The sequence below is a fragment of the Geotrypetes seraphini genome, chromosome 17 (genome assembly GCF_902459505.1).
Source record: "Geotrypetes seraphini chromosome 17, aGeoSer1.1, whole genome shotgun sequence".
Classification (NCBI taxonomy): Eukaryota; Metazoa; Chordata; class Amphibia; order Gymnophiona; family Dermophiidae; genus Geotrypetes; species Geotrypetes seraphini.
The window spans coordinates 2,763,459-2,788,371 of NC_047100.1; the positions used below are offsets into that span (position 1 = coordinate 2,763,459).

Sequence of the window (24,913 nt, forward strand, 5' to 3'; positions counted from 1 at the left end):
TTTGGGGTCATTACTACGGTGGGTAACATAGTAGATGACGGCAGATAAAGACCCGAATGGTCCATCCAGTCTGCCCAACCTGATTCAATTTAAATTTAAAAATTTTTTTCTTCTTAGCTATTTCTGGGCAAAAATTCAAAGCTTTACCCGGTACTGTGCTTGGGTTCCAACTGCTGAAATCTCTGTTAAGACTTACTCCAGCCCATCTACACCCTCCCAGCCATTGAAGCCCTCCCCTGCCCATCCTCCTCCAAACGGCCATACACAGACACAGACCGTGCAAGTCTGCCCAGTACTGGCCTTAGTTCAATATTTAATATTATTTTCGAGTGCCCTGGTGGAGACTTTATGATTTATTATTATATAAAAAAGAAGTTTCCCCAAGAACTGATATTTTTCACCAAATATCTTATAACAAGTGTCGTTTATTGAAAATCTATGATTTAATGGCTTTATTGCTAATTACTTTATTGTTGACTGCTGAGTGTGCTTTGAGAATCTAAGAGCAGATTTTCTTCTCAACTATTTGTCTTAACCTCCTCTGACATTTGAGGCTTTTTGAGATTTGGGTCTTTCTCTGCCACCATTTACTATGTTACTGTGTTACATTTACACGTACCAATTTGTGAAAAGTCACACATACTTTGACAACTTTAAAAGTTCCAAACCCTGCTCCAATCCCACCACTGGGGACAGCTGCCACAAAAGAGGGTAAAAATTCACATGGCATGGCACTACATTTCCCTCTATTTTGTAAAGCTCATTTAGGTATGCTTTGATTTGTGTGGACACACTCTCTGTGATAATTTTCAAAAGTGAAAAGTAGATACATGCTTTTAATCTGAAAATCCTGCACAGTTCACAAAATGAAAAGTATATGCGTACTTTTCTCCAGTACAGGCAGTTATAAAATTACTTCCTCCAGCAGTAAACAGATAAAAGAAAGTCTTTATGTTGCAAGCAGTTATGATTAAGAAAACAAAATCTCTTAAAATTTCCCAAATTTAAAGGCTAAAACTTGACAACTGACACTACCACTTACATGTTTGAAATGTACTATTTTCTCTATGTCTCAACATTCAGATTTATTATTTTGTATCCAAATGTCAATGCATGAAATCTTTGACTTCTACTAATAAGATGTAACTGGACATTAAGGATATACACTTCTCCCTCCATATTCGTGGGGGTTAGGGGCAGAGCTAGCCCACAAATATGGAAAAATTGTGAATAACTTTTACAGCCAACTCTGAGCCACCCCGCCTCCCGGACCTTTCCACAATGTACCTGTTGGCAAGTGGTGAAGCGGAACGGGAACGATCTTCCTATGCTCCTGCCCCGTGCAGAGCTGTCAACAAAAATAGCAGCCGTGAATTCTTGTGGTCTCACAAGTTTACAGTGGGAACTCACGGCAGCCATTTTTGTTGATGGCTCTGCACGGGGCAGGAGCACAGGAAGATCGCTCCTGCTCCTCTTCACCGCTAGGCCACCAGGTACAGTGTGAAGAGGTCTGGGAGGAGGGGGTGGGTCAGGGTTTAGAAACTCGCCAATAACCAAAGTCATGCGTCCAAAACCTGCAAATTAGTAGGGAGAAGTGTATAATAGTTGTCTCCTAAATATTTCCTGAATAAGCTGTACTAAAATTTTATCTCACACACAGCAGCACTGACCTTCCTCCATCCTTCTCTGCAACAAATGTTGGAGTTGCTATAAGAGGACTCCTTAGATCCTTCCTAATGTAGATTTTTTCAGTTGAAGCCGCACAGTTGGTTGGCTTCTCCCGTTGCACGTCAAAAGGTTTCCTTTCACTCTGGACAGCTAGCGTGAACAAAAAAGCAAGGCTTACTAATCGGTGCTAATCTGGAAAAAATGAAGCATGTTGGTTCATGTATGTTCTTATATGCAGGTCTTTCCCATATGCTAAGACCACATCTACCACAGCCAGATAATAGCCAATTTTTCATTTTCTGACTTGATGGTCATTTGCTAATGACAACATTAGCACGTGGTCATTAACAATAATTAGCACGTAAGTCTTTACTGCCAGAGAATGTGGTGAAATCAGTTAGCTTAGCAGGGTTTAAAAAAGGTTTGGATAATTTCCAAAAAAGAAGTCTATAGGCCATTATTAAGAAGGCTGGAGAAATCCACTACTTATTCCTAGGAGCAACAGGATAAAATCGGTTTTACTTCTTGGGATCTAGCTAGGTACTTGGGACTAGTGCTGCCCAATTCAGGGAAAAATATTTCGATTGATTCGCTCTGTTGAATCAATTTCTCGATTTGATCATGAAGGGCATAGAGAGAGTAGAGGGGGACAGATTCTTCAAACTTTCGAATAATAAAAGAACAAGAGGGCACTCGGAAAAGTTGATAGGAGACAGATTCAAAACAAATACTAGGAAGTTCTTTTTTACCCAACGTGTGGTGGACACCTGGAATGCGCTTCCAGAGGACGTGATTGGGCAGAGTATGGTACTGGGGTTCAAGAAAGGATTAGACAAATTCCTACTGGAAAAGAGGATAGAGGGGTATAGATAGAAGATTACTGCACTGGTCCTGGACCTGCTGGGCCACCGCGTGAGCGGACTGCTGGGAACGATGGACCTCGGGTCTGACCCAGCAGAGGCATTTCTTATGTTCTTATGACATAGCTTTTTAAGTTTAACATTTTATTTAACCATGGCAATATCATGTCAAAAATAGGAACATCCAATCAATAACATAGCTTTAAAATTAGTTAAAAACATGGGGTGGTGCCAGCGGGGAAGAGGGCCAGAGAGGCACTGGTGCTGGCTGATTGCCTACAGGACTTGCTTCTCATTGTGAAAGGCACATCCTGTAAGCAGTCAGCTGGCATCTCTCCTCCTCCCCAGTGTGCTGTGGCACACCTGAAATCTCAGGAGGCACACAGTTTGCGAGGCACTGCCCTAATCCCTTGAATTGGTAAATGTTGTGGCTTGATATAAATTCAGGTGGCAGCAGACTGCCTTCAACTGTTGGGTCCTTCTGCTATCCCCCTTCTGCTTGGTGTGGGGCATAGCAGAGGGACCCAACAGTTGAAGACAGTATGCTGCCACCTGAATTTATATCAAGCCACAACATTTAGCAATTCTCTGTGTTGTTCATCTCTCCCTCGTCCCATTTTGCTTTCCTCCCCCAAGTCCATCTCCCCTCTCTATCATCTCCCCTAAGTCCATCCCTCCCTCTCTCCCACCAAGTCTGTCTTCTCTCCCCACCATCCCCCACAAGTCCATCTCCTCTCTCCATCATCTCCCCTGTCCATTTCCCTTCTCCATCATCTTCCCCAAGCCCATCTCTCCCTCTCCAACTCCTCCATCCATCTCCTCCCCCAATATTTACCTTTATTTTGTAAAATTTGTTGCCAGTGGCAGTAGCGTATCTAATGATCCATAGAGCTCTCCTGCCTCTGCTCCTGGCATCTTCTTTCTACTGCAGTCCACCCTCAGTGACAATGTCCTGTTTCTGCTGTGGTGGCCGCAATGGAGAGAAGACGCCTGGACCAGCGGCAGGGTAGCTTTGGGAATCGTTTTCACTACCACCACTCAGGAAGGAGTGCGCTGAGAGAGCCAACGGGTCTCTGCAAAATAGAGCCGGGCAGTGGCAAGGGGGCTGGTGCCACCACTCATGAATCAGCGAGTCCATTTTTTTCTGGAAACAAATCAATTCGAATCGATTCACCCAAAGTGAATCAATTCAAATCGGGAATCGGGCACCTCTACTTGGGACCTGGTTTAGCCACTGCTGGAAACAGAATACTGGGTTTCATGGACCTTCAGTCTGTCCCAGTATGGCAATTCTTATGTTCTTATGCATGCAGATATCTGTGCAGAGCCTAGCGACGACAAAGTTGAGGCACCATCCGACACCATCTGAAAAGTAGGCGTGGTTAGGGGTGGAGTTTAGGCATGGTAAACTTAGGTGCGTTAGGTGCCAGTAAATTAGGCCAGGTTATATAGCAGCACCTACATCAATGATGCCTAGCGAGGTTTAAATTTGCCTAGCAGTTGACTGGCAAGCGTGCGGACTGGCGCCTCCAAGTTCGGTAAGGTTAGGTGTCATTTAGAATCAGGTCCCATGGGTCTGATTCTGTCTAATGCAACCAAAGTGGCACAAGCAAATCTGTGTGGACTGCCGATCTGCATGCACAACTTCTTAACACGATAATGAACACCAATAATTGGCAATTCATAAATGGCTCTAATTAGAATTTGTGTGCAGAACTTCTATAAAGTGGTTCATGCAAATCTCAAAAGGGGGTGTGGCCAGGGGAGGAGCATGGCCGGGTGGTGGGCACAACTTAGGTGTAGATATTTTGACCTTTTTTTAGATGTCATATGTAGAACATGGCCCGATGCTTGTATATTGTGACTCTGCCCAATTGTGCCCCAAAGATGCCCGCATACACATCTTCTTGCCACTTAGCTTATGACTTGTGGGATGTTTTATAAGAGATCTTTTATACACAAAAAATCCTTTATAAATGATCCCTTAAATGTACACAAGGTAGGTAGCACATACGTCTGATTTTACAGAGCTTATTCAATTACGTGGCACACAACAGTTAGGTCTCATCTTTAGCAATGTGTGGCGCAGTGGTTAAAGCTACAGCCTCAGCACCCTGAGGTTGTGGGTTCAAACCCACGCTGCTCCTTGTGACACTGGGCAAGTCACTTAATCCCCCAATTGCCCCAGGTACATTAGATAGATTGTGAGCCCGCCAGGACAGAGAGGGAAAACTGCTTGAGTACCTGAATAAATGCATGTAAACCGTTCTGAGCTCCCCTGGGAGAACGGTATAAAAAACTGAATAAATGTACCTCACTTCACAAGTGAATCCTGTTTAACTCTCTTGGGAAGGTGCATGTAACACAGATGAAGGGAGAGTTTCATGGCACTGAGTTTGGAAGGGGGTCTCGTTCAGCTAAAATTACTAGCTACTCACATTCCATTTTCATGCCCATCTCCAGACATTTCTTGAGCCGGCAAAACTGGCAGCGGTTACGATGATGTTTATTGATGACGCAATCCTGGTTGCTACGACAGCTGTACGTTAAACTTTTCCTTACACTCCTTTTAAAGAAACCTTTGCAACCTTCACAGCTAACTGCACCATAGTGACGGCCTGAAGAGAAAAAAAAAAGGATTTGTTTATATTATAAAACAAATATTCATCTTATTTTCTACTTGTTACACTGTTGCTTCATTTTATTTGGAGGATGGAATAACAACGATCTGGTAAAGGTCGAGAAAACTCTAAAGCATAGCTGACTCGGCCCTCCCCCGGTAAAACTCCTACAACCAGGCTCCCATCAGAACTGGGGGAAGGACCCACAGCGAGTCACTGGGCCTGACGGGAGGAGGAGGCACCATGGTGGGCTTCCCAAAAGGACTGCATGTGTTGAAAGCAGCATCCTCTGGAAGGGAAAGAAGCCAAGCCCAGGCGATACTGATGAAAATCACGCAAACGCCCACAGGTGACGCCACCTCATGACACCTGGCAAGGGCAGTCCTCCAGAAGCCTTAGAGCCACTCAAACCCTGAACAAGCTTTTCCAACTCCTCCCCAAAAAGGAAATTTACTGAGCTTAACCTTAGAGACTGCATCCGCCAACCAACCCCGAAGCCACAGGGTGTGGCAAGTAGCTACTCTGAGAGCCATGGACTTAGCCGATGCACACAACAGATCATACATGGCATCCGAGAGATAAGAAACGCGGAGCTCAATTTTAGCCACCACCTCATCCACTAAGGACCAATCAGAACACACTCAGACCACCGAAAACAATCCCAGGCCACTAGACTGCCACAAATCGCCGCTTGGATGGCTAAGGTAGCCACATGAAAACTCTGCTTAAGGAGAGAATCTATCTTACGGTCCTAAGGATCTCTCGGTGCCAAATCGCCTGGACATGGACCGTGCCAAATGAAAAGTCACGTCCAGCATCGTCCATTTTGCGTGTACCACATCCCAAATATCCTGGTGCATAGGGAAAAAGCAGGATGCCGACCGGATCCTCCGAAGCAGAGGGTCCACAACACAAGGGGGGTCCTTAGCTTCTTCCTCAAAACGCAAAACTGAAGACATCTGGAGAATGAGCTCTTGCAGCTCTTCCCAGTGAAAAATGCACACAATTGACGCATCCTTGCCAACTGGTGCCTCTAAAAATCCCCGTTCACATCATCCAATCCCCCTAAAAGATCCACCCCAAAATCCACGTCTTCATCCAGAGAAACCGGATCAGCCATAAAAAACTGCTCATCCCAAGACATCCGCAGGTGCATGGATGATGGCAGGGGAGACTGGACGAAGGCAGACTGGGAAGATGGATACCCCCGGAGAAGAAGCAGGACCCCCGGAGAAGAAGCAAATAAGCTAAAACAAAATCAAGGCAAAAAACCCCCGGCAGCACAACCAAACTCATTGCAGGACCCGTTCCTGTCGCTCTAAATCAGGAGGAAGGTCACCTGAGGCCACAGGCAAAATGGCAGAGCTTCTGGCTAAAACCGAAGAACAGCCCAACAAGAATCTGTCTCCCGAGGCCAGAAACAGTACTGAGGTCTGACTAGACCCAGCTGCTAAAACACAACCACAGACAGCCGTTGCTGCAGCAGTGAGGGAATCCCCAGAACTCTCAGAGGAAAGGACAATCTTATTGTCCTGACCGTCGATGGCTGAGAAAACCCCACAGGGGAAGCACAGGCTTCTCCACTGCCCACCGTCGATGAGCAGTGCACGCGCAAAGAACTCTGCATGCCAGCACCCGAAGCCAACGTGGATTCCCCCATGAGGCGGCCGGAGCACTTCGTGCACATGCTGGCCGCATTCACCGCACTTCTTCTGCTTTTTAAAAGTGCTCATATTGTACGTGCAGGAGACCAATGCACAAAAACGCCGGTGAGAAAAGAAGGAAAGCAATGAACAAACAGATGAGAAATATCACTGCCACAATGCTGGGAATGCTTTTGCAAAGCTGATCTTCAGGCTGCCAGTCAGACTCCTATGTCTGACTATACCTGTGGACCAACGGATGCGCACCAAGACGGGCATAGGAACAATGACTCAGCCAGCACCCTGCGAGCCTCCTGAGGGCGCCTAAGAGCCTGCGTGAGACCACCTCAGGAACGGCCCTGAGCTCCAGAGAAACTAGGCAGGCTGGCTAACAGGTACCCAGTGGGATCGGCTTGTCAGCTACAGACTAAAGTCTGTGAATTTTCAAGCAGGCAGAGCTTCAAAAAAAATGCTCCAAGCACAAAATTACATTGAATTAAAAATAATAGAATGGGGAGAGCAAAACAAACATTTCTGCAGGCACGCGTGCAGAAGGAAAGAACTGAAAGTGGAGCTAGAGAGCCCAGTAAAGTGAAAAATCCATAGTGGATTGCTTCTGCAGCAGCTCGGGGCTATAGGAAAATAACCCTACTGTCTAGAATGTCTCACCTATTGCACTGTAAAATGCACTGCAGATATTTGAGTTGAATGCCCTTTTCTTTATTCACTGAAAATTCATGTGAATTTAGGAATCTAAAAACAATTTAGGAGACCTTTACTAAAGCATGGTAAAGTTTTGCACTAACCACATAGTAAGTGCAAAGCCAATGCAATAATGGAAGTGTTCTCAGCATCTGGTCTTGCACTTGCCATATGGTAACAGTTTCTCGTCTGTTGAAAGCAGTGACAGATAAGACAAGAAGCAGTAGGTGCATCTATGTTTTAGGTGACAGCACTTGGATTAACTGCAAGACCTGTTCTAGAATATGCAACATTCATACCAGCAAGGTAACTTAATTTACCTCATAACTGCTTACTGCACCTTAGTGAGAGGGCCCCTTAGAACTTAAATTTAAACCTGAAATTTCATTTTTTTAGATTTTGAGCCTCAGATGTCAATTTACCAAAATAATGCTCATGGAACTCAGTGGATTTAAAGCTGATGACATAGATATTGAACATCTGGGTTCTCAGTGGACGTAAAAGTTATGTGAGTGCCAGCTGATACTCAGTGCTGGTACCCACATAGCTAAACAGGCTTAGACCCAATTGCTTTATTGCGGTCCTATTTGCTACTTAGGTTTGCAGGCACTGCTAGTGAATAATGCCAGAGCCTACAATTCTTCTAGGTCAGACAGTGCTGTGATCAGAGGTGTTATTCAGTAGCAGTGCCCAGTTAAGTGCCAAAAAAGAGCACAGCTGCTACCATGGACTGGGAAATTCTGTAGGAAGGGCTGGATTTTGCAGCCTTCCCATGGCTGCTGAATTACAGCTATTTCTCTGCTGTAATACACCAATCAGTTCATGACAAAGACAAGCCCTCCATTTATTTTTGCACTCACAATGAGGCTGTCTTATAGAAAGTACAGTTGCTTACCCGATGCTTTGTCTCCACATACAACACAATATTCTACAACTTGTGGCCGCTGTACATCTGTTTTACCCAACAACCGTTCGACTGAAGCTGCATCTGTTACAATCTAGAGCAAAAATGTAAAGAAAATTAATGCTTCACGTAAACGACACAGACCAAATGTCCTAGGATAAAGCCAATACATATAACTTTCCCAAACTAAATGAAGACATTCTGGGGGCCAGGTATTTGGTGCTCTAGGTAAACCTTATCTTGTGCCTTCCCACAGCTCCTCTTGTAATCTACTGCCTAGGTCCAGCTCACCCAGGAGCCCTAATCTCCCAGCTGCTCAGCTCTGTGACTGGCAAGAAGAAGAGAGCTTAATAACACGCTAGCTTTCTCTGTCACACAGGAACAGACTCCTAATATGAACCATGAGGTTATGGAATCTTATGACTCACAGTGAAAGAATGAACCTATGCAGAAGAGGAAAAAGTGCTATTATGTGCCTTTCTTCCTATGGGCTAAGTAAGGGGTGAGGTAGGGCTGAAACTGGGAAGGAGGGGACTTAAATAACCTATTCAGCATCTTTTGCAGTCTCCAGAATCTTGTTACCCTAGGCAATTGCCTAGATCACATAATAGAAGCACTGGTCCTGCTGGGGCAACAGATTTGAATTTATGCAAATACTTTTAGAAATAAACATGGATACACATAATGTAACCTAGAACATTTCTGCATGCCACAGGGTAGCTGTAAATGTAAGCATATAAATTCCCTGAGGTAACCTGAAAAATTTCCAGTATCACACAAAGAAAAGTATATACGTATGCTCAGCCATAAATTAGTCTCAAAATATACAGAGAAATGAAGAAGAGATTATTGACTATTAGCCTCATGAATGGCTGATTTTTTAAAGTACAAAATTCAAATAATTGTATTTCGTAATGCTGTCTTGATACCTGAATCCTGCCTGGTACAATGTTGTCTGCAGTGGTGAAAATAAGTTGTTTGGCATTGGAATTCTCTGGTGCTGCCAGTATCACCTTTCCTGCTCCTGTTCCATCTGGACTGGTCAAGATAAACTGCTGTTTGGAAGGCGTAGATGAATCCACTGCTGTCACTATCTGTATCTTTTGTCCCGTCTGTTGATCAGTCACGATCTGTAACAAATATCCATAGGTTTACATGTAAAACCTCATATACTGCACTACGTGTTATCTTGTATACGATCATTTCAGGTTTCCTTCTGCGTTTGGTTGATAGGGGTGTGCAATGCAAAATCTTTTCTTTTGTTTGGCTTTCCCATGTCGTTTATGAAATGTCTCACTTTGTTTACGATTTATTTGTCATTTTAGGGTAATGTTATCATTCACACATACATTATTCCACAGGAGTTTAGAAGGCCACTTATATTTCTTCTACAGGTGCTACGTTGTACTATCATCATGGCCTTTCTGTGATAACGTCATGAGTAACAGGTACTAGTGACCTGGATTGGCCACCATAAGAACGGGCTACTGGGCTTGATGGACCATTGGTCTGACCCAGTAAGGCTATTCTTATCTAATCATTCTGCTAAAGTTATCCATGAATCAAACAGTGAGAATAACTGATAATTATGCTTGTTCAGTAAAAAAAAAATATAAATTTACTATCTTCAAAGAAACCAGATCAAATTTAACAGGCAATTTCAGACATTAATATAGTTTAAAACCTGTTAGTAATCTGAAGTATGACCCAAAAGACAAAGCACTGTCACATACACAAATAGTCTTATTTTCCATCATAACACAAAACACTTTTAAAGCAGTCATGCCTCTAATTCTTAATTTTGAGAAAATGAACAAGGCACAGAGTCAACTTTCTGCTTCTCTATGCAGTAATGCTGACAACTCTTTTACTTCCAGAATTATTACCACTACTACTCCCAAAACCTGCTGTAAGGAATGGAGCAGTGTAATGCTTCTCATCCCAGTCCACCCAAAAGGAACAATCTATATGCATTTGTAATTAAATTACATTTTCTAGGCGATAGTCTCATCTTTATTTCTGCAATGTGAATTATGATTAGTTAAAACAGCCAGGATAAGGATTTAGGGGAAGATTCTCTAATGTTTGCGATAAAATCTGATGGGCCGCTATTTCTTTTAAAAAACATGCATGCAAATGAGATTTGTGAAGGGTTGCTAAATTTGCATGTGCCGATCGCTGGTGATAGCGATCGTCACATGAGCAGAATACATCCACAAATTTAAAAAAAAACCAACACAAAAACAACCCAAATGGAAGATTGTCAGGAGGGATGCTCATTCCCTCCTGCTGCCGCCGTCAAGCACCTCCCCCAAAACCCCACCCACCCTCCTGGAAGGAGGAATGCCCACGCCCTCCTGCTGCCGCAACCATCAAGCAACCCATGCAACATACACCCATGGCAGCAGAAGAGACGCCCATTTCCTCCTGCCGCTGCCATTAAGCAATCCACCCGACACACCCCCCAGCAGCAAAAGGGATGCCACTCCCTACCTTGTTCACGAACACCAACTGGAGAGATGCTTACTCCTTCCAGACAGGCCTATCTCTTCAATATGGCGGGCCTTCCCTTCCCCGGTACACCCTGGGTTGTGGGGCTTAAGGCTCTGATTGGCCCGGGTTGTTTAAGGACCCTCCTATGGGAAGGATATTAGGCATCAGGGCCAATCAGAGCCCTAGTCATTGTTTTGTGGAAAGGCTGCTTATTTGTGTGGGCTGACAAGGTTTATACCTGGATACGCTGTGGTGAAGTGACTGCTGAGTCTGTGGAGATAATCTGTATTCTCTGGGAAGGGCTGGTCATCACTGGAGATTCTGACAGAGAAGTCTGCAGAGTCTGTACCTGTGAAGAAGCAAGTCTTTTCTGTAAATACAGAATGAAGGCCCTGTAAAGTTAAATACTTGCATAGCTTTTCAGAGGGTAGGGTAATAAAGACATTTAAACACCTTCATATTACTAAAAACAGGTGGCTTTCTGTTCAGACAACATGAAATATGAACATTTTTTCTTTTTGGTTTCAAATAATTTTTTTATTATAAGAATAGCAAAATACAGTGTAAATAAAGTCAAACACTAATACAGAAACATAGCAATACACACCAGGGAGGGGCCTTAGGCATCTGAGCCAATCAGGCTCCTCCCGGTGCATCCCAGAATGTAGTGGGAAGGGGGAAGGACCACCATTTTCCAGTGGAGGGCCTGCTGGCCACAGTGTATATGCCTCCCTCTGGCCGGACCTTCTGTTTACAAAGTACAGGGGGAGGAGGGAGTTGGGGTAGTGGTTTCCCCTTTAGGGGGGATCGCCAGGTGAGTGGGGGGTCAGCGGGTGGAGGGATGGTCGCTGGGTGGGGGGGTGGTCAGTCAATCATCGGGTGTGTATGGGGGTGTGCTGGCAGGAGGGAGTAGTCATCTCTCCTGCCTATCACGGTTGGGTTGGGGGTTGTTTTCGGAAGGAGAAATTGGGCACTCCTCCTGCCAGGGGATGCTTCGGAAGGGGGAGGCGGCAGGAAGGAGTGGGCATCTCTCCTTCCATTTAATTTTTTTGGGGGAGGGGGGTTTGAGTTCCCTGCCATGGCCATTCAGCTGATCAAGGCAGTGAGATTTCTTTGCTGCGATCAGCATATCGGCCCTGTCTAATTGAAATGTAGACCAGCTTTTTGTTGGCCTACATTTCAGGTGCCTATTGCGGCCCTAGGGAGACGCATAGAACAAACTAAGCTTGCCCAAGGCCACTTCCGGGCGAAACCATGCCATAGTCTTGGGCGAAGCATAAGCATCCCTACGCGTCTCCCCCAACCATGACAAACACCTACAGCGTAGGCGGCCTGCCTCAGAATATGGTTGTTTTTTTTAATGTGTATCTCGATTGGCTGGTTAGACAGCGGTAGGACACCATTTATGGAATATGCCCCTTTATGTCTATTTGATAATTGTTAATAGAAAGAAATATGCAGATATTGTATATAATTATAGATTTTGAACCTTATTTATTAACTTGCATTAACATGTTAACACATGTTAATATGATTGAATGCAAGCCTCATTATTCTCATTTGGGCCTATTTACTAAGGTTCCTATTCACTAAATCATATTAAAGTTTTGCAGTTAACATGCATTGTGCAAAAGGTAATGACTGATACATTTAAAACTTTTTTGGTAACTGTTGGGGGTGTTCCCAGCACTAGGGGGAGGACAGCCATACCGCTAACATGGAGCAGTGGTCATTAAGATTCATCTAACAGCATGGCTACAAATGCAAAAGGCACTTAACCACACCTCACTTCCTTCTCTCTCCTAGATTCGCCAATATGCACTGCCACACTTTATACTTTAATGATGTAATTATCTGCTGCTCATTAGCAGCCAAAGTGCATTAATGATCTCCCTAAAGCCCAATATAAATATCCATATTAGGTGTTTAAATGCAGCAGTTAATGCTTGCTCTGGTCTGTGTTAACAGTTAATGCATGTTCAAACCTGCAGGTTAGTAAATGAGGGCATTAGTTTACTTTTCAAGATAGATTTGAATTATTTACAACTCAGGTTTGCATATGAATACTGTAAAAAGATAAGAGGCATAAATAAACCTCTTCAAACAGGTGGGAAAATAAATGCAGAAGGCTAAAATAAGTTAAGAGAAAATTGCAAAGATTAATGGTATATCATCAGCATTATAAACTATAGGAATCCTTTACATCAGCAAAATTGATGGAAAATAAATACAATTGCAAAATACAAGAGTTTCCTCCCTACCAAATACGTAAAGCAAGCTACTGCAGCTGTGTGGACTACAGAAAGGATGAATACTTACATTATCAAATGCTTTTTCTAGCAATATACAGTACACTGTTTCCCCAGCAAAGCAATCCAATAGAAATGCATGGTGGGTTTGAAAGTACTGGAAAAGAATCCAAACCGCAGCAAGCAGGCAGAATTGTTTAAAATGCCCTTTTTGTGACCCTGCTGCTCTGAAGGTCATGTACACTATCAGTGGCGGTAACCAAGGAAGCAGAATCGACGTGTTCCTGCTGTTTTGTCAGCTGCTGAAACAGTTTGGCTAATAATATGATTAATTTCTTCAAAGGAAAATATCCACCAATCAGAAAGAGCTTTCCTTTTCTATTATTTTTTTTTTTCCTTTCTCACTTGCAAATTGTGGCAGAAATAGGAGCCAACAAAAGACATTTCCATGTCAACAGAGTTTATCCTAAATCATAACCCATATTCAGTCAATAAAAGAGAAACGGAGACAGACTACAATGTTTCCTGCATGGAGAATCTTTCGTCTTACAGTTCATTAAGCTAATGTATTTAAAAGACCATGGACCAAGTTAATCCTTGCTATTCTCCCCTTATAAAGCAAGCCAGGAGGCTAATCTTGTTGCAAACACACATTCAAGTTTCATATTTATTTGATATACCGCTTATTGGTAAGCCATCTAAGTGGCATCTATGAAAAACAGAAAATCACAAAAGACAACGCTTGAAATCTTATCACAGGACATAAGAAACATAAGCATAGCCACCTTCAGTCAGATCAGGGTCCATGAAGCTCAGCATCCTGTCTCAAGAAGTGGCCAGTCTGGTATCCAACAGATCCCCAAAAGTCATAGCTCATTTCCAGATATAAAGCAAACATACTTACCTGTAGCAGGTGTTCTCTGAGAACAGCAGGCATATATTCTCACGTAAGTGACTTCATCCACAGAAGCCAGTACAGACACTACCAAGTGCACAGTTACTTCAAATCTTTAGGCAGGGCCCCTACCGCACACGAGCCGGTGCCTTCCTGCCCGACGTCGGCTCACAGGACCATCAGTTCAGTAAAAAAGCTAAGAAGCCAACTAAGGGAGGTGGGCGGGTTGTGAGAATATATGCCTGCTTGTGTTCAGCTAAGTATCTTTGCTTTTTTCAAGGACAAGAAGACATAATATTCTTCAATGTGGGACAACCAAGCTGCCAGATCACGTCTCCAGAAAAGGTAAAACATTGAATATACAGGAACCTGGTGAAACCCTACAGGACTGGAGGGAAAGTTGGCTTTAAGTAGAGAATAGATTTTGCAGACCTGCAAGTCCAAACTGATTGTCTTTTCTGGAGTTGTGCTCTAAACCAGTGTTCCTCAACCTTTTGACACCTATGGACTGGTGGAAATAATTATTTTGTGGACCAGCACCGGTCCGCGGACGGCAGTTGAAGAACACTGGGCTAAGTCGTGCCCATCTCTGCCCCAGACCCCATAATAGTAACACCATTTTTTCCATTCATTTTTCATACATACACACAAAATAATCTTATTAACAACTCATAATGGTTAACCACAAAATTAAAATACACAAAGCACACTGTGTTTTTCAACATTCATTCCTAACAAAAAACAGATAACCCCATGCAAATGCAGGACCAAAAACTAAAAGTACTAATATTTTACAAACAAACCCTAAGATGCAAGACTCTGCAAGCAGCACAACCCCAGAGGAAAAGAAACAAATGCATTTCTTCCTGAGCAGACAAATCAATCACTAAATAAAAAAATAAAAACATTCCCCCTACTGTTGTCTCTCTCCCTCCATGCTGTGCCTTGCCTTCTGGCCTGCCTCTTGGTGTTGTCTTTAAGCTAGTCCATGGTGCAATCAACGCGGCATCTTCGGGCCGGCTCCCTGAGTGCTGCAGTGCACAAAGCTGTGGGCAGCGGCTCCTCGTGCACATCCCACGCCTCAACCAGAAGCCTTCCCTTTGATGTTGCAACGTCAGAGAGAAGGCTTCCAGTTCAGGCACAGGAGCCTTTTCCCACAGCTTTGTGCACTGCAGCACTCAAGGAGCCGGCCCGAAGACGCTGCGTTGATTGCACTATGGACCGGCGGTTGAAGAACACTGCTCTAAACAGTAATGAGAAGTAAACATACAGATTAAGGACCAAGTATGTGCTTGCAGATTTCTTCAATAGATGCAGAGTGAAAATGAGCCACTGAGGCAGCCATGGCGCAAACATTGTGGGCTGTTATGTAGCCTTGTAGCGTCCCAGCCCTGAGTACATGCAAAGGAGACACAGTCCACTAGCTAAGTGTTTCTTTTGGATACAGCACCTCCTAGCCTATTCGGATCAAAGGCGACAACAAGGTGGGAGGACTTTCTATGTGACTTAGGGCTAGATGCACCAAAGATACAGACTGGATCGCTGTTGGCCGATTCTCCAGCAGCGATCGATGCACTATCAAGTTTGCATGCAAATGCAACCGATTGACACATGCACAGAGCCCTAACAGCAGTGACAGTGACAGGGGAAGCATCCTCCTGTCACTGCTGCTGGGCTTCTTTTTTTTTTTAATGGCACAGATTTTGCATGTGTGTTACACACGCACAATTGTCCCATTAAAAAAAAGGAAAAAAAAGCAATCCCCGCTGTCCATCCCATCCCCTCCCCGGAAACAACAAAAAATGGCAATCCTTCCTGCCACGCAGAATACTCCTGTGCCATGCCCCCCTCCCCCCACGCCATGTGGGGCCTTAGGTACCTCCCTCTGTATCCAGGATACTGAGGGAGGAGCCTACAGCCCTGATTGGCAGGGAAGGGGGGACAGGGTACAGAGCCTGGCAGGGAGTGAGGGGGGCTGGGTGCAGAGCCTGATAGGGAGTGAGGGGAGCTGGGTGTAGAGCCTGGTCTATATTAGTACACAATTTGGTTCAGAATGGGTTTTTTTCTTGTTTTCCTCCTCTAAACCTACGGTGCGTCTTATAGTGCGAAAAATGCAGTATTTTAGGGAGGAATTTTGGATGTATTTGAAGGACTACCCTATAATGATAGAACCTTTTATAGAGAGGCTCTAATAAAAGGGCTTGAAATTTACTCACCCGGTGTGCAGACTTAAGGGCTATAAAGAAAATGAATTTCCAAGCAAGTAGTTTGAGACAGCAAGATGTAGGTGGCTCAATGGGAGATTTCATAAGAGCAGAGAGAACCACGTTAAAATCCCAAGCCACAGGGGGAGGCTTGATATGTGGTTTTGCATGGAATAGGCCTTTCATGAAACAGGTTATTAAGGGATGTACAGAAAGAGGGTTCTTGTGCAGGTGGAAGTGAAATGCACTGATAGCACTGAGATGAACTTGAACAGAATTTCTTTTAGACCAGAATTAGAAAGGTAGAGAACCAGTAGCAGAGGATGGATGGAAGTGGGCATGAGACAGGGCCAAAGAATGTAATGCACACTAGGAAGAAAATGGTGACAACTTGAGGTAACAGCATTGAGTGGAAGGTTTCCTAGACGCTTCAATGAAAGCAGATACTGCAGCTGAGAGGGAGAAAGCGTTTATCCGTTCAGTGAAAGAAACCATGCAACTAGTGCTAACGAGCAGAGGTTGGAATAAAGTAGGGACCCTTTGTTCTGAGTGAGCAATATTGGAAATTGTTGCAGTTTCCACAATTTTCTGGTTGAGAGCTTTAGGAGGAGTGGAAACCAAACCCAGCATGGCCAAAGAGGTGCAATGAGGATCATGGTGGCCCGATCTTGGCAAAGTTTAAGTAGAGTTTTCCCTATGAGAAGGATTGGAAGAAAAATGTCAAAGAACTTGTCTCTAATGAAGCAGAAGGGCATCCGACACCATGTGATTGGGGGCAAAGAGTCTGAAAACTGATGCAAGACTGTTGTGCTGAGAGACCATTCGTGAGGTTGAAGAACCTGTCTGCCAACACATTCTGCTTTCCCATCACCAAATAAACTGCCCTGAAAAGTATGCTGGAAGTAGTGGTCCAATTCCAAATCTCATCTGCCTCCATACAAAGGGGATAAGGTCCTGTGCCTCCTTTTTGTTCAAATAAAACATGGCAACGTGGTTGTCCATATGGTTGAATATTACCTGTTGAAGGAGACAGTTCCTGCATTGTTTGAGAGCGTTCTCTATCACTTGTAGCTCTAGGAAACATATGGCAGATAAAAGTCAAATGGTCCATCCAATCTGCCCATCCTCAGTATCCTCTATCTCCTCCTCTCCCTAACAGACCCCACATGCTTGTCCCACACTTGATGTTCATTTTTGATAGAATATGTGTACATCACAACTCCACTCCAAGTCTGCTAACTCTTCGCCTTTGACAACACCTACACAAGGATATGAAATCTTGAGGGTATAAGTATTTATGTAATTTGCCCATTCAATCCGAACACAAAAAAACAGGGCTAAAAATGTGTGTCTGATATCTACTATAATATTATCTGTCACTCGCCGCAGCCACCTGCTGCGTCTCCACTGTTTGCTGAGCCAGCACCTCCATATTTGTTGCCATGGTGAAGTAAGATCATTAGAGAACCTATTTAAAAAGATGCCAGCAACTTCTAATCAGGCGAAGACAAATTTGACTAATCTCGTTTTTTGGCATATCTCTTGAATTCACACTTTGGCAGAATATAAAAAAAAAAAATAATCCAACACTTGAAAAACAACTGCAGAATTCATGCTGCTTTTGTAGCTTTCTGATGTAAAAAAACAAGACAAATATTTTGTTTTTTGTAAAAATGGATTTAAGTAATGCCATAAACAGCAGCTAAACAAAAAATGAATCAATCCACTTATGATCGCAGCAGGATCTCAACCCTTCCTGCCCAATGAACGCCCACCCTTTCCTGAAGATCGCCGGCAGGAGGGTGCCCAATCCCTCCTGCCAGACCCCCCCCCCCAACGAACCCACGATCAACATCCGATCTGATCCAATCTGCACATGCAAATGAGGGGAAATGGCATGCAAAGTAGGAAGGACGCGATTCACTAAACAAAATCGGGAACACCAACTGGGCGGCCGATCTAAAAAGAAGCGACTGCTGAAAACCAGTCGCTCAGGTCCTTTCCGACTGTCCTGCCTGCCCTGCAATAAACCATGCAGCCCTGAAATAAACCTGCTCTCTGCCACCCTGAACTGGCTCTTTGCCTTCCCAACTCTCTCTTTCTGCCGCCCCAAAATGGAACCTGCTCTCTGCCTCCCCAACTCTCCTGCTCTCTGCCACCCTTCCCTGCAATGCGAGCATGTGATTTTAACCCATGGGTTTAAAGCAGGGCTGGACTATGGCGTGTTCTGTTCAAGAACACGCCACAGTGCAGCCCCGCCTTAAAACTGTGGGTTAAAACCACTGGCTCGGGAGTAAAAAGTTAAAAACATAGTTATGCCATGCAGCACATGCGCAGACCATCTACAGGCAAAGAAGATGGTGCTTGTGTCAGGATCGCTCTTCATCGCCTCCGATCGTGTGCATCTGCATAAAGGTTGTTGGTGAATGCGTCGGATCGGATAGAATCGGATAGATGCAGGTTAGTGAATCTAGCCCATAGTACACAATACTAATATTATATGTATATATACGTAGAATGAATAACTATGGTATAAATGTGTCTGTATTGTGACACTTTTACAGAAGCTCATGTAGACCACTCTGAATTGACTCCCCAGTCATTAGTAGCAGGATAGAAGTTTTCAATAAACATACACATTTCAAATTGCTGGTTCTCTTGCTTATACTTTCATTTTCCCAGTCAGGAGACAATTCTACAAATACCTGCTGCACTTTGGCACCCTCACTTCCACCAGATAAGTGATCATGGCCAACGCTGACGTTCTTAGGAATGCTTATGTGCCATTACAGAGCTGGTGCCTTATCTGAGGTGTCAAGTTATAGAATTACCTCTTTCATCTTCTTCTTTCCCACTCCCTTGATTCCTTCTTTCATACTGTCACCTAAGCTACATCTCCCAAGCTAATTTTAACTACTGTGTCTGTAACCACTTGCTAACAATAAAGAATCTTTTAGTTCACGGCAGTTTTCAACTCTCCCGTTTACCCACAAAAGTCCATTAAGCAGTCACTTTCAAGTACAACCACAAATGCCCTTTGTTAATTACTCCACCAATGCTACTGACTCCCTTGTTTGTTTAAATTCATTTTAGCTTCAGGGTTTCAGTCTGGTCTTTTTTAATTATTTTGGGGTTTTTATTTATTTATTTATTTTTATACCACTTATATCCTAAGTGTTTTTTTACATTCAGGCTTTATCATATTTCCCTATCTGTCCCGCTGGGCTCAAACTCCATCTAGTGTACCTGGGGCAGTGCCAGTGCAACGTTGAGCCCCCAATCGCTCCCCATGTTATCCAATCACCCCAACAACATCATTCTCTACCTCACCCCACCCACTAGAGTCTAATAGGAGCTAGTAGTGCTACATTTCCAAGTTTATTAAATAATTGCTATATCGCTCATCAGCAAACTGAGTAGTTTACAAAAGTTCACTGATGTTAGTGGATGCTGTGGATAGGCCATTGGGCCTTTATCTGCCATCATGTTTCTATGTTTGATGTAGATAGTGAATTAAAAAATAAGGAGAAAATTTTTCCATACAGAAAGAAGTATTAGTAGTGCATTAGAGAGTAAGAATCAAAAAGGAACCACAGCCATAAATAAGACAAGAAGAAAAAGGAAAAGCAAAAGTGCCGTGTTCTGCAGGTTAGCCCCAACAGAACACGTAGCAAGCAAATTAATGCTGGATTTTACTAAACGACGGGTAGAGGTTTCTACTGTGGGCTGGCAAGGTAAGTGCTCCCATGCTTAAAGAATTCCTATGAGCATCGAAGCATTTACCTTGCTGGCCTGCGGCAGAAACCTCTACCGCCGTTTAGTGAAAAGAGCCCTAAGCTGCAATCAATAAAAGGTTGTTGTGGTCACAGTGGCCACAACAGCATGAATGAAACACCAAAAACCCTGGTAAGGACCGGGGAGGGTGAATTGCTCATGAAGGAATCAGAGGTCAGCAGGCATGATCGGGGAGGTGTAATCTGGGGGAAGATCTAGTTCTGCTGGCACAGGCTATGCAGGAGCAGCAATTTTGAAAAACGGCTCACACACCTCCCTCCCAGGAAAACAAGCAAAGAATCCACCAAAAGGGTTCCACACAAAAAACGGGAAGGCAATCACAAGAAGAACTACTTTGGCAACAATTTATCAGCACAAAGTATTTTGTTTTGCATATCCACAATTCCGGACCCCGGAAGGTCTTTTGAGGCAGTAACATGGCCCATGGCAGGTCTATACCACAATCCATTTACTGTGTATGGGACTGCAGCATGTACACTAACTAAAATTGGTTGAATAAAAGACTTTATCAAGATCATCAGTTCCACAATTGTTCTTCTTGAGATTGCCCCCCCTCCCCTGAACAAAAAGCTTTTTAAAAATCACTGCTCCAGCTGCACATGGAGACACACATGTTTAGTCCTATACCTATTTTACAAAGAGCTCTATGTTTGGCAGAACATCTTGCAAAATAATGAGAATTCTCCATGTCTTGACCTGAACATGTGAACTTCTCTCTTCATGTACTATCCGCGGGAGCAGACTGCTGGGCAAGATGGACCACTGGTCTGACCCAGCAATTCATATGTTAACATTTGTTTGGTTCACAATAGATATGCTGCATGATTCCTGAGTTTATCCAAACCCGTATATTCACCTGTTCCACTCATTAGTTGAATAATTACAGTTCATCTGTTCCATGCCCATGAAAATTGTGGGTCCCATCTGCTTGTCAGTGCTCTGTTGCAGTAGCCGTGTGTGTACAGTTTGCCCTAGCAATAGATCGGCCACTTTTCCACGCAATGATGCATGACCTACTGCTAGCATAGTCTCTGCTTTGACTACCTGTTCCTTTCTGACTCAAAGGGAAGACCTACTGCCAGTTTTTCACCAACCTTTCATTGTGGATTATAGTGGATTTCTGAATTCTGCGAAATTGTCCTTCTCAAGGGCCATTAGTCTTCTATTCCTGAGGAGTATAAAACAAAAGTATCCCTGATTTGATCTCAGGTTTTTTGAGTATAATCAAATGGTTCAGAACTAGTGGTAGAAGTCAGGTCTGGTCTTTTCACACAGATGAAACAGTTCTTAAAGGAACTGTCATAATAACCTTAATATCAACTATTCATTGCACAGCAGCTGCTTAGTATATGTGTTTCTTTTTCCACTGGCGGTGGCCTTATTCATCAGGAAGGCTAGAAATGAATCTATTTAGCACCACTGGATGCTCAAACGTGGGATGCACCTCTCTACAGTAGTTACATTAAAACGACACTCCTCTGCAAGGAACTGTGGATGAGAGGCAGTCTGCTTTATGTGATTTTATTCTATTCAAGAAATCCTACAAAAGTTAACAATCTGGTTTACAAAAGTGCTTTTCTGTATAAAATCATTATCTTCCCCTTGTCAGCAAGTTTAGTGTTTGGGCAATGACAGGGTGCAACCTATTTGTGACTTTCAACGGTAATTCCTGTGGTTTGAATGCTGAATAGCAGGAATCCACAGTTTGCAGAAGATCTAGATTTTTTCTTCATTTCTAGGACTCTGCTCAGTCTAATAATGTTTCTCTTTCCATAGCTTTCCTGATCTTCAATATGCACAAGTTTTTTGCTCTGGGCCTCTAGTTCTATCACATATATAGTCCTCCAGGTTAGCAATGCAGTTCTTTAATTGCTGAATTATTTAGGCTTATTTTGTCAGTAGAAGATTGGAGTTTTGACAGCTTGTCTTCGATAATCACAGTTAAATTACATATCAACCCAGTCTCTGTTGCATCCTGCAAAGTAAAAACTGGTTGTGTCATCTTAATCACTTGTTTCCCCCCTTGTGGTTTATTTCCCTCCCCGATTACTGGGCATTAAATCCACATCTCCCTGATAACTCTTAACTGAAAATTCACACCAGAACTAGTGTACTACTGCTTCTATTTGATGTAGGTTTGTTTTTAACAGATTTTGGGGGTACATGGTCTACAACCATTTTCAGTTCATGATAATCCCCTGACCCTTTTCTTCCATTTTAATGCATATTTTTTACATCTGATTTAGTAACAGTTTGTTATGCATCTCATTACTTTATTGCAAACAAATATTTTAAAAACATGCATTTAAACATTTAACATGGATTTTCCACACAATCTTATTATTAAAAAGAACTGCCATAATAACTTTAACATCAACCATTCATTGCACAGCAAAGCTACAACTGCTATACAAAAGTGAAATCTCACTTATGTACAGTTCTAGTTGCCATTTAAAAAAAAAAAAAGATATAGTGGAATTAAAAAAGGTACAATGAAGAGCGATTAAAATGACTAAGGGAGTGGAACTCCTTTGATACAAGAAAAGTCTAAATAGCTCAGAGCTCTTTAGCCAGGAGAAAGCAGAAGTCTACAAAATCCTACGTGGAGTGGAACAGATAAACTTGTTTGTCAAAAAGTACAAAGACAAGGGGGGACATGCCATGAAATTACACAGTAATACTCTTAAAACAAATAGGAGAAAATATTTTTTCACACAACACATAATTAAGCTCTGGAACTCATTGCCAAATGATGTGGTAAAAGCAGTTTTAATAGCTGGGTTTAAAAAAAGGTTTAGCCACAAGTAGCCTGGAAAAATCCAATATTTATCCCTTGGAACTGAAGGCATGGAATCTTGCTACTTCTTGGAATTATTGCTAAGCACTTGAGACCTGACTAGGCAACTGTTGGAAGCAGAATATTGGGCTACATGGATGTTTGGTCTCACCCAATATGACAATTCTTATTTACATTGACCCACTAGTTCTGCAATCTCTTTTCCAGTGGAGTGAAACAGCCTAATGGTTAAGAGTGAAGGCTGAAAAACCAAGAAAATCTTGTTCAAGTTCTACTGTGTCTTCCTTGTGATCTGAAGTAGGCTCCAGAAAAAGGAGGACAGATTGAGACATTTGGGTTTTAATTTCATTGAAAGCAATTTAAATAAGGAGGACAGACTGAGACATCTGGGTTTAATTCCTCTGAAAGCACTGGAAGTAAACCAGGATATCTCAATCCGTCCTCCTTTTTCTGGAGCCATATGGTAACCGTATCTGAGAGGCACGTTACTTAACCCACAACTAAGCCAAATACAAACTTAGGGGTCCTTTTACTAAACTGAGTTAAGAAATAGGCTTAGCATGTCTTCATGTGGGCCTTTCCCACATGCTAAACTCACTTGTACAATGACCATCATAAAGGGCTATTTTTTCTATTTCATGAATACATGGCCATATGCTCATGGTAGTAGCAGTAGCATATGACAACTTAAAATAATATTGCTGAAATAAGCTTACAGGGTGAGAAACCACAATCACCACTACAAAAAATCTTCTTAAAAAGGTGGGAAAAAAAAGCCTCAGAGTAAACAGTGCCATTTAGGGAATCATGCCTTCTGAAAAGGTAAGCATTGGAAATGTAGGCCAGGGTTTTCAAGGCCTACATTTCTGGCACCTAACCCCACTTCCAGCATTAGCCATGCCTACAGTGGCATTAGACACCGTAAGTGCGCCATTTTTTTTAAGCGCCAGTAGGCAACTTGAAATTTCTTTTAAATGGCTTTTTTTGAGTTAAGGTACCTATGTGTACATTAGTACCTAACACAGCTTAGTAAAAAGGAGGGCTCAGATGTACCTAAATGTAACTCACCTTGAAAGCTACATCCCCTTCTTGAGTGCCATTATTACAGTTCAGATATTTACAATTTGGCTCTAGCCTGTTTCCTGTGCAGGTGTGTTTTTTAAGGTGCTTAAGTAGAGAATGACACGGAGACCAATTTTTCTCCGTCCCATCTCTGCAAGCTCCGTCCTCATCTACACAGAAGTGTTCTTGAGGCTTGTGCGGTTAAGGCAGAGCTTAGAGGAATGGGGAAGGGGAAACTGAGTTGCAGCAGGGACAAATGCTTCAGTTAGATTTCTTCTTTAACTGAATTCAATGCTGTCCAGTCTACGCACAGTGCGTTCCACTTCCTGGACCCGCGAGCCTCTGCGTGACGTCACAGAAGCACGCAAGCCCAAGCTGACAGCGACCACGCGCGTCGACCGTCGTCCATCAAACTCCACCCCTCCCTCTCAGGAACCAACCACAGGGGACTCCGAAACGCTTCCCCGATTGGCCATTACGCCATCCATCACCTCGCGAGCCCCGCCTCCCCCCCGCGACTCAAACAAGCTTGGGAAGAAGGGCGGGCCAAGAGGAGCGAGAAAAACCCCTTTCAAACAAAATGGAGAACCTGGCGGGCCGCCAAAGCCCAAGCGCAGCCATGACAGCGGCGCCTCCGTTCAGCCCTTCGCCCTCACCGAGCCACGGATCTCGACAGAAGCGGAGGAGAGGGGGAGCGGCCGGCCGTAGGTCGCCGGTCACGAGCCCCGCCGCGCGCACACCACCCAGCAAACGGCCGCCACCGCCCCCTCTCCCCCCCGGCGGTGGCAAAGGTAAAAGGGTCGGGTTCAAAACCCTCGCCGACTCCATCTTCCCGGCAGCTGGGCCGCGCCGAGGCCGTTATTCCTGGGGGCCGCGGCGCGAGGAAGGAGCGCGCGCGCGCCGCCCCCTCGCTGGTGGAACTTCGCAGTTAACGCACGCCACAAAGACGGAGAGCGAGAAAAGCGAGAGGCTTTGGCGCCGCTTTGTTGTTTGGGGGTTTTTTTTCCCCCCCGTCCCCAC

The 24,913-nt window shown here is 43.8% G+C and overlaps 1 protein-coding gene across 3 annotated transcripts in view; it reads right to left on the reverse strand.

Annotated features, from left to right (window-relative positions):
* NR2C2 (nuclear receptor subfamily 2 group C member 2) overlaps window positions 1-24,913 on the reverse strand; it is a 64,779-nt gene that overhangs the window by 39,523 nt on the left and 343 nt on the right. The window contains exons 2-7 of one of the 3 annotated variants that reach the window (XM_033925738.1): window positions 21,129-21,202; window positions 11,130-11,240; window positions 9,328-9,528; window positions 8,390-8,492; window positions 4,967-5,146; window positions 1,671-1,818 (exon numbers count right to left, since the gene is read on the reverse strand). In XM_033925738.1, the coding sequence (XP_033781629.1) occupies window positions 1,671-1,818; window positions 4,967-5,146; window positions 8,390-8,492; window positions 9,328-9,528; window positions 11,130-11,201 (704 nt within the window). In that variant the 5' untranslated portion in view covers window positions 11,202-11,240; window positions 21,129-21,202. Of the gene's footprint in view, window positions 1-1,670; window positions 1,819-4,966; window positions 5,147-8,389; window positions 8,493-9,327; window positions 9,529-11,129; window positions 11,241-21,128; window positions 21,203-23,899; window positions 24,445-24,913 lie in introns of those variants that run through there. The other 2 variants (XM_033925740.1, XM_033925737.1) reach the window with 2 other exon arrangements.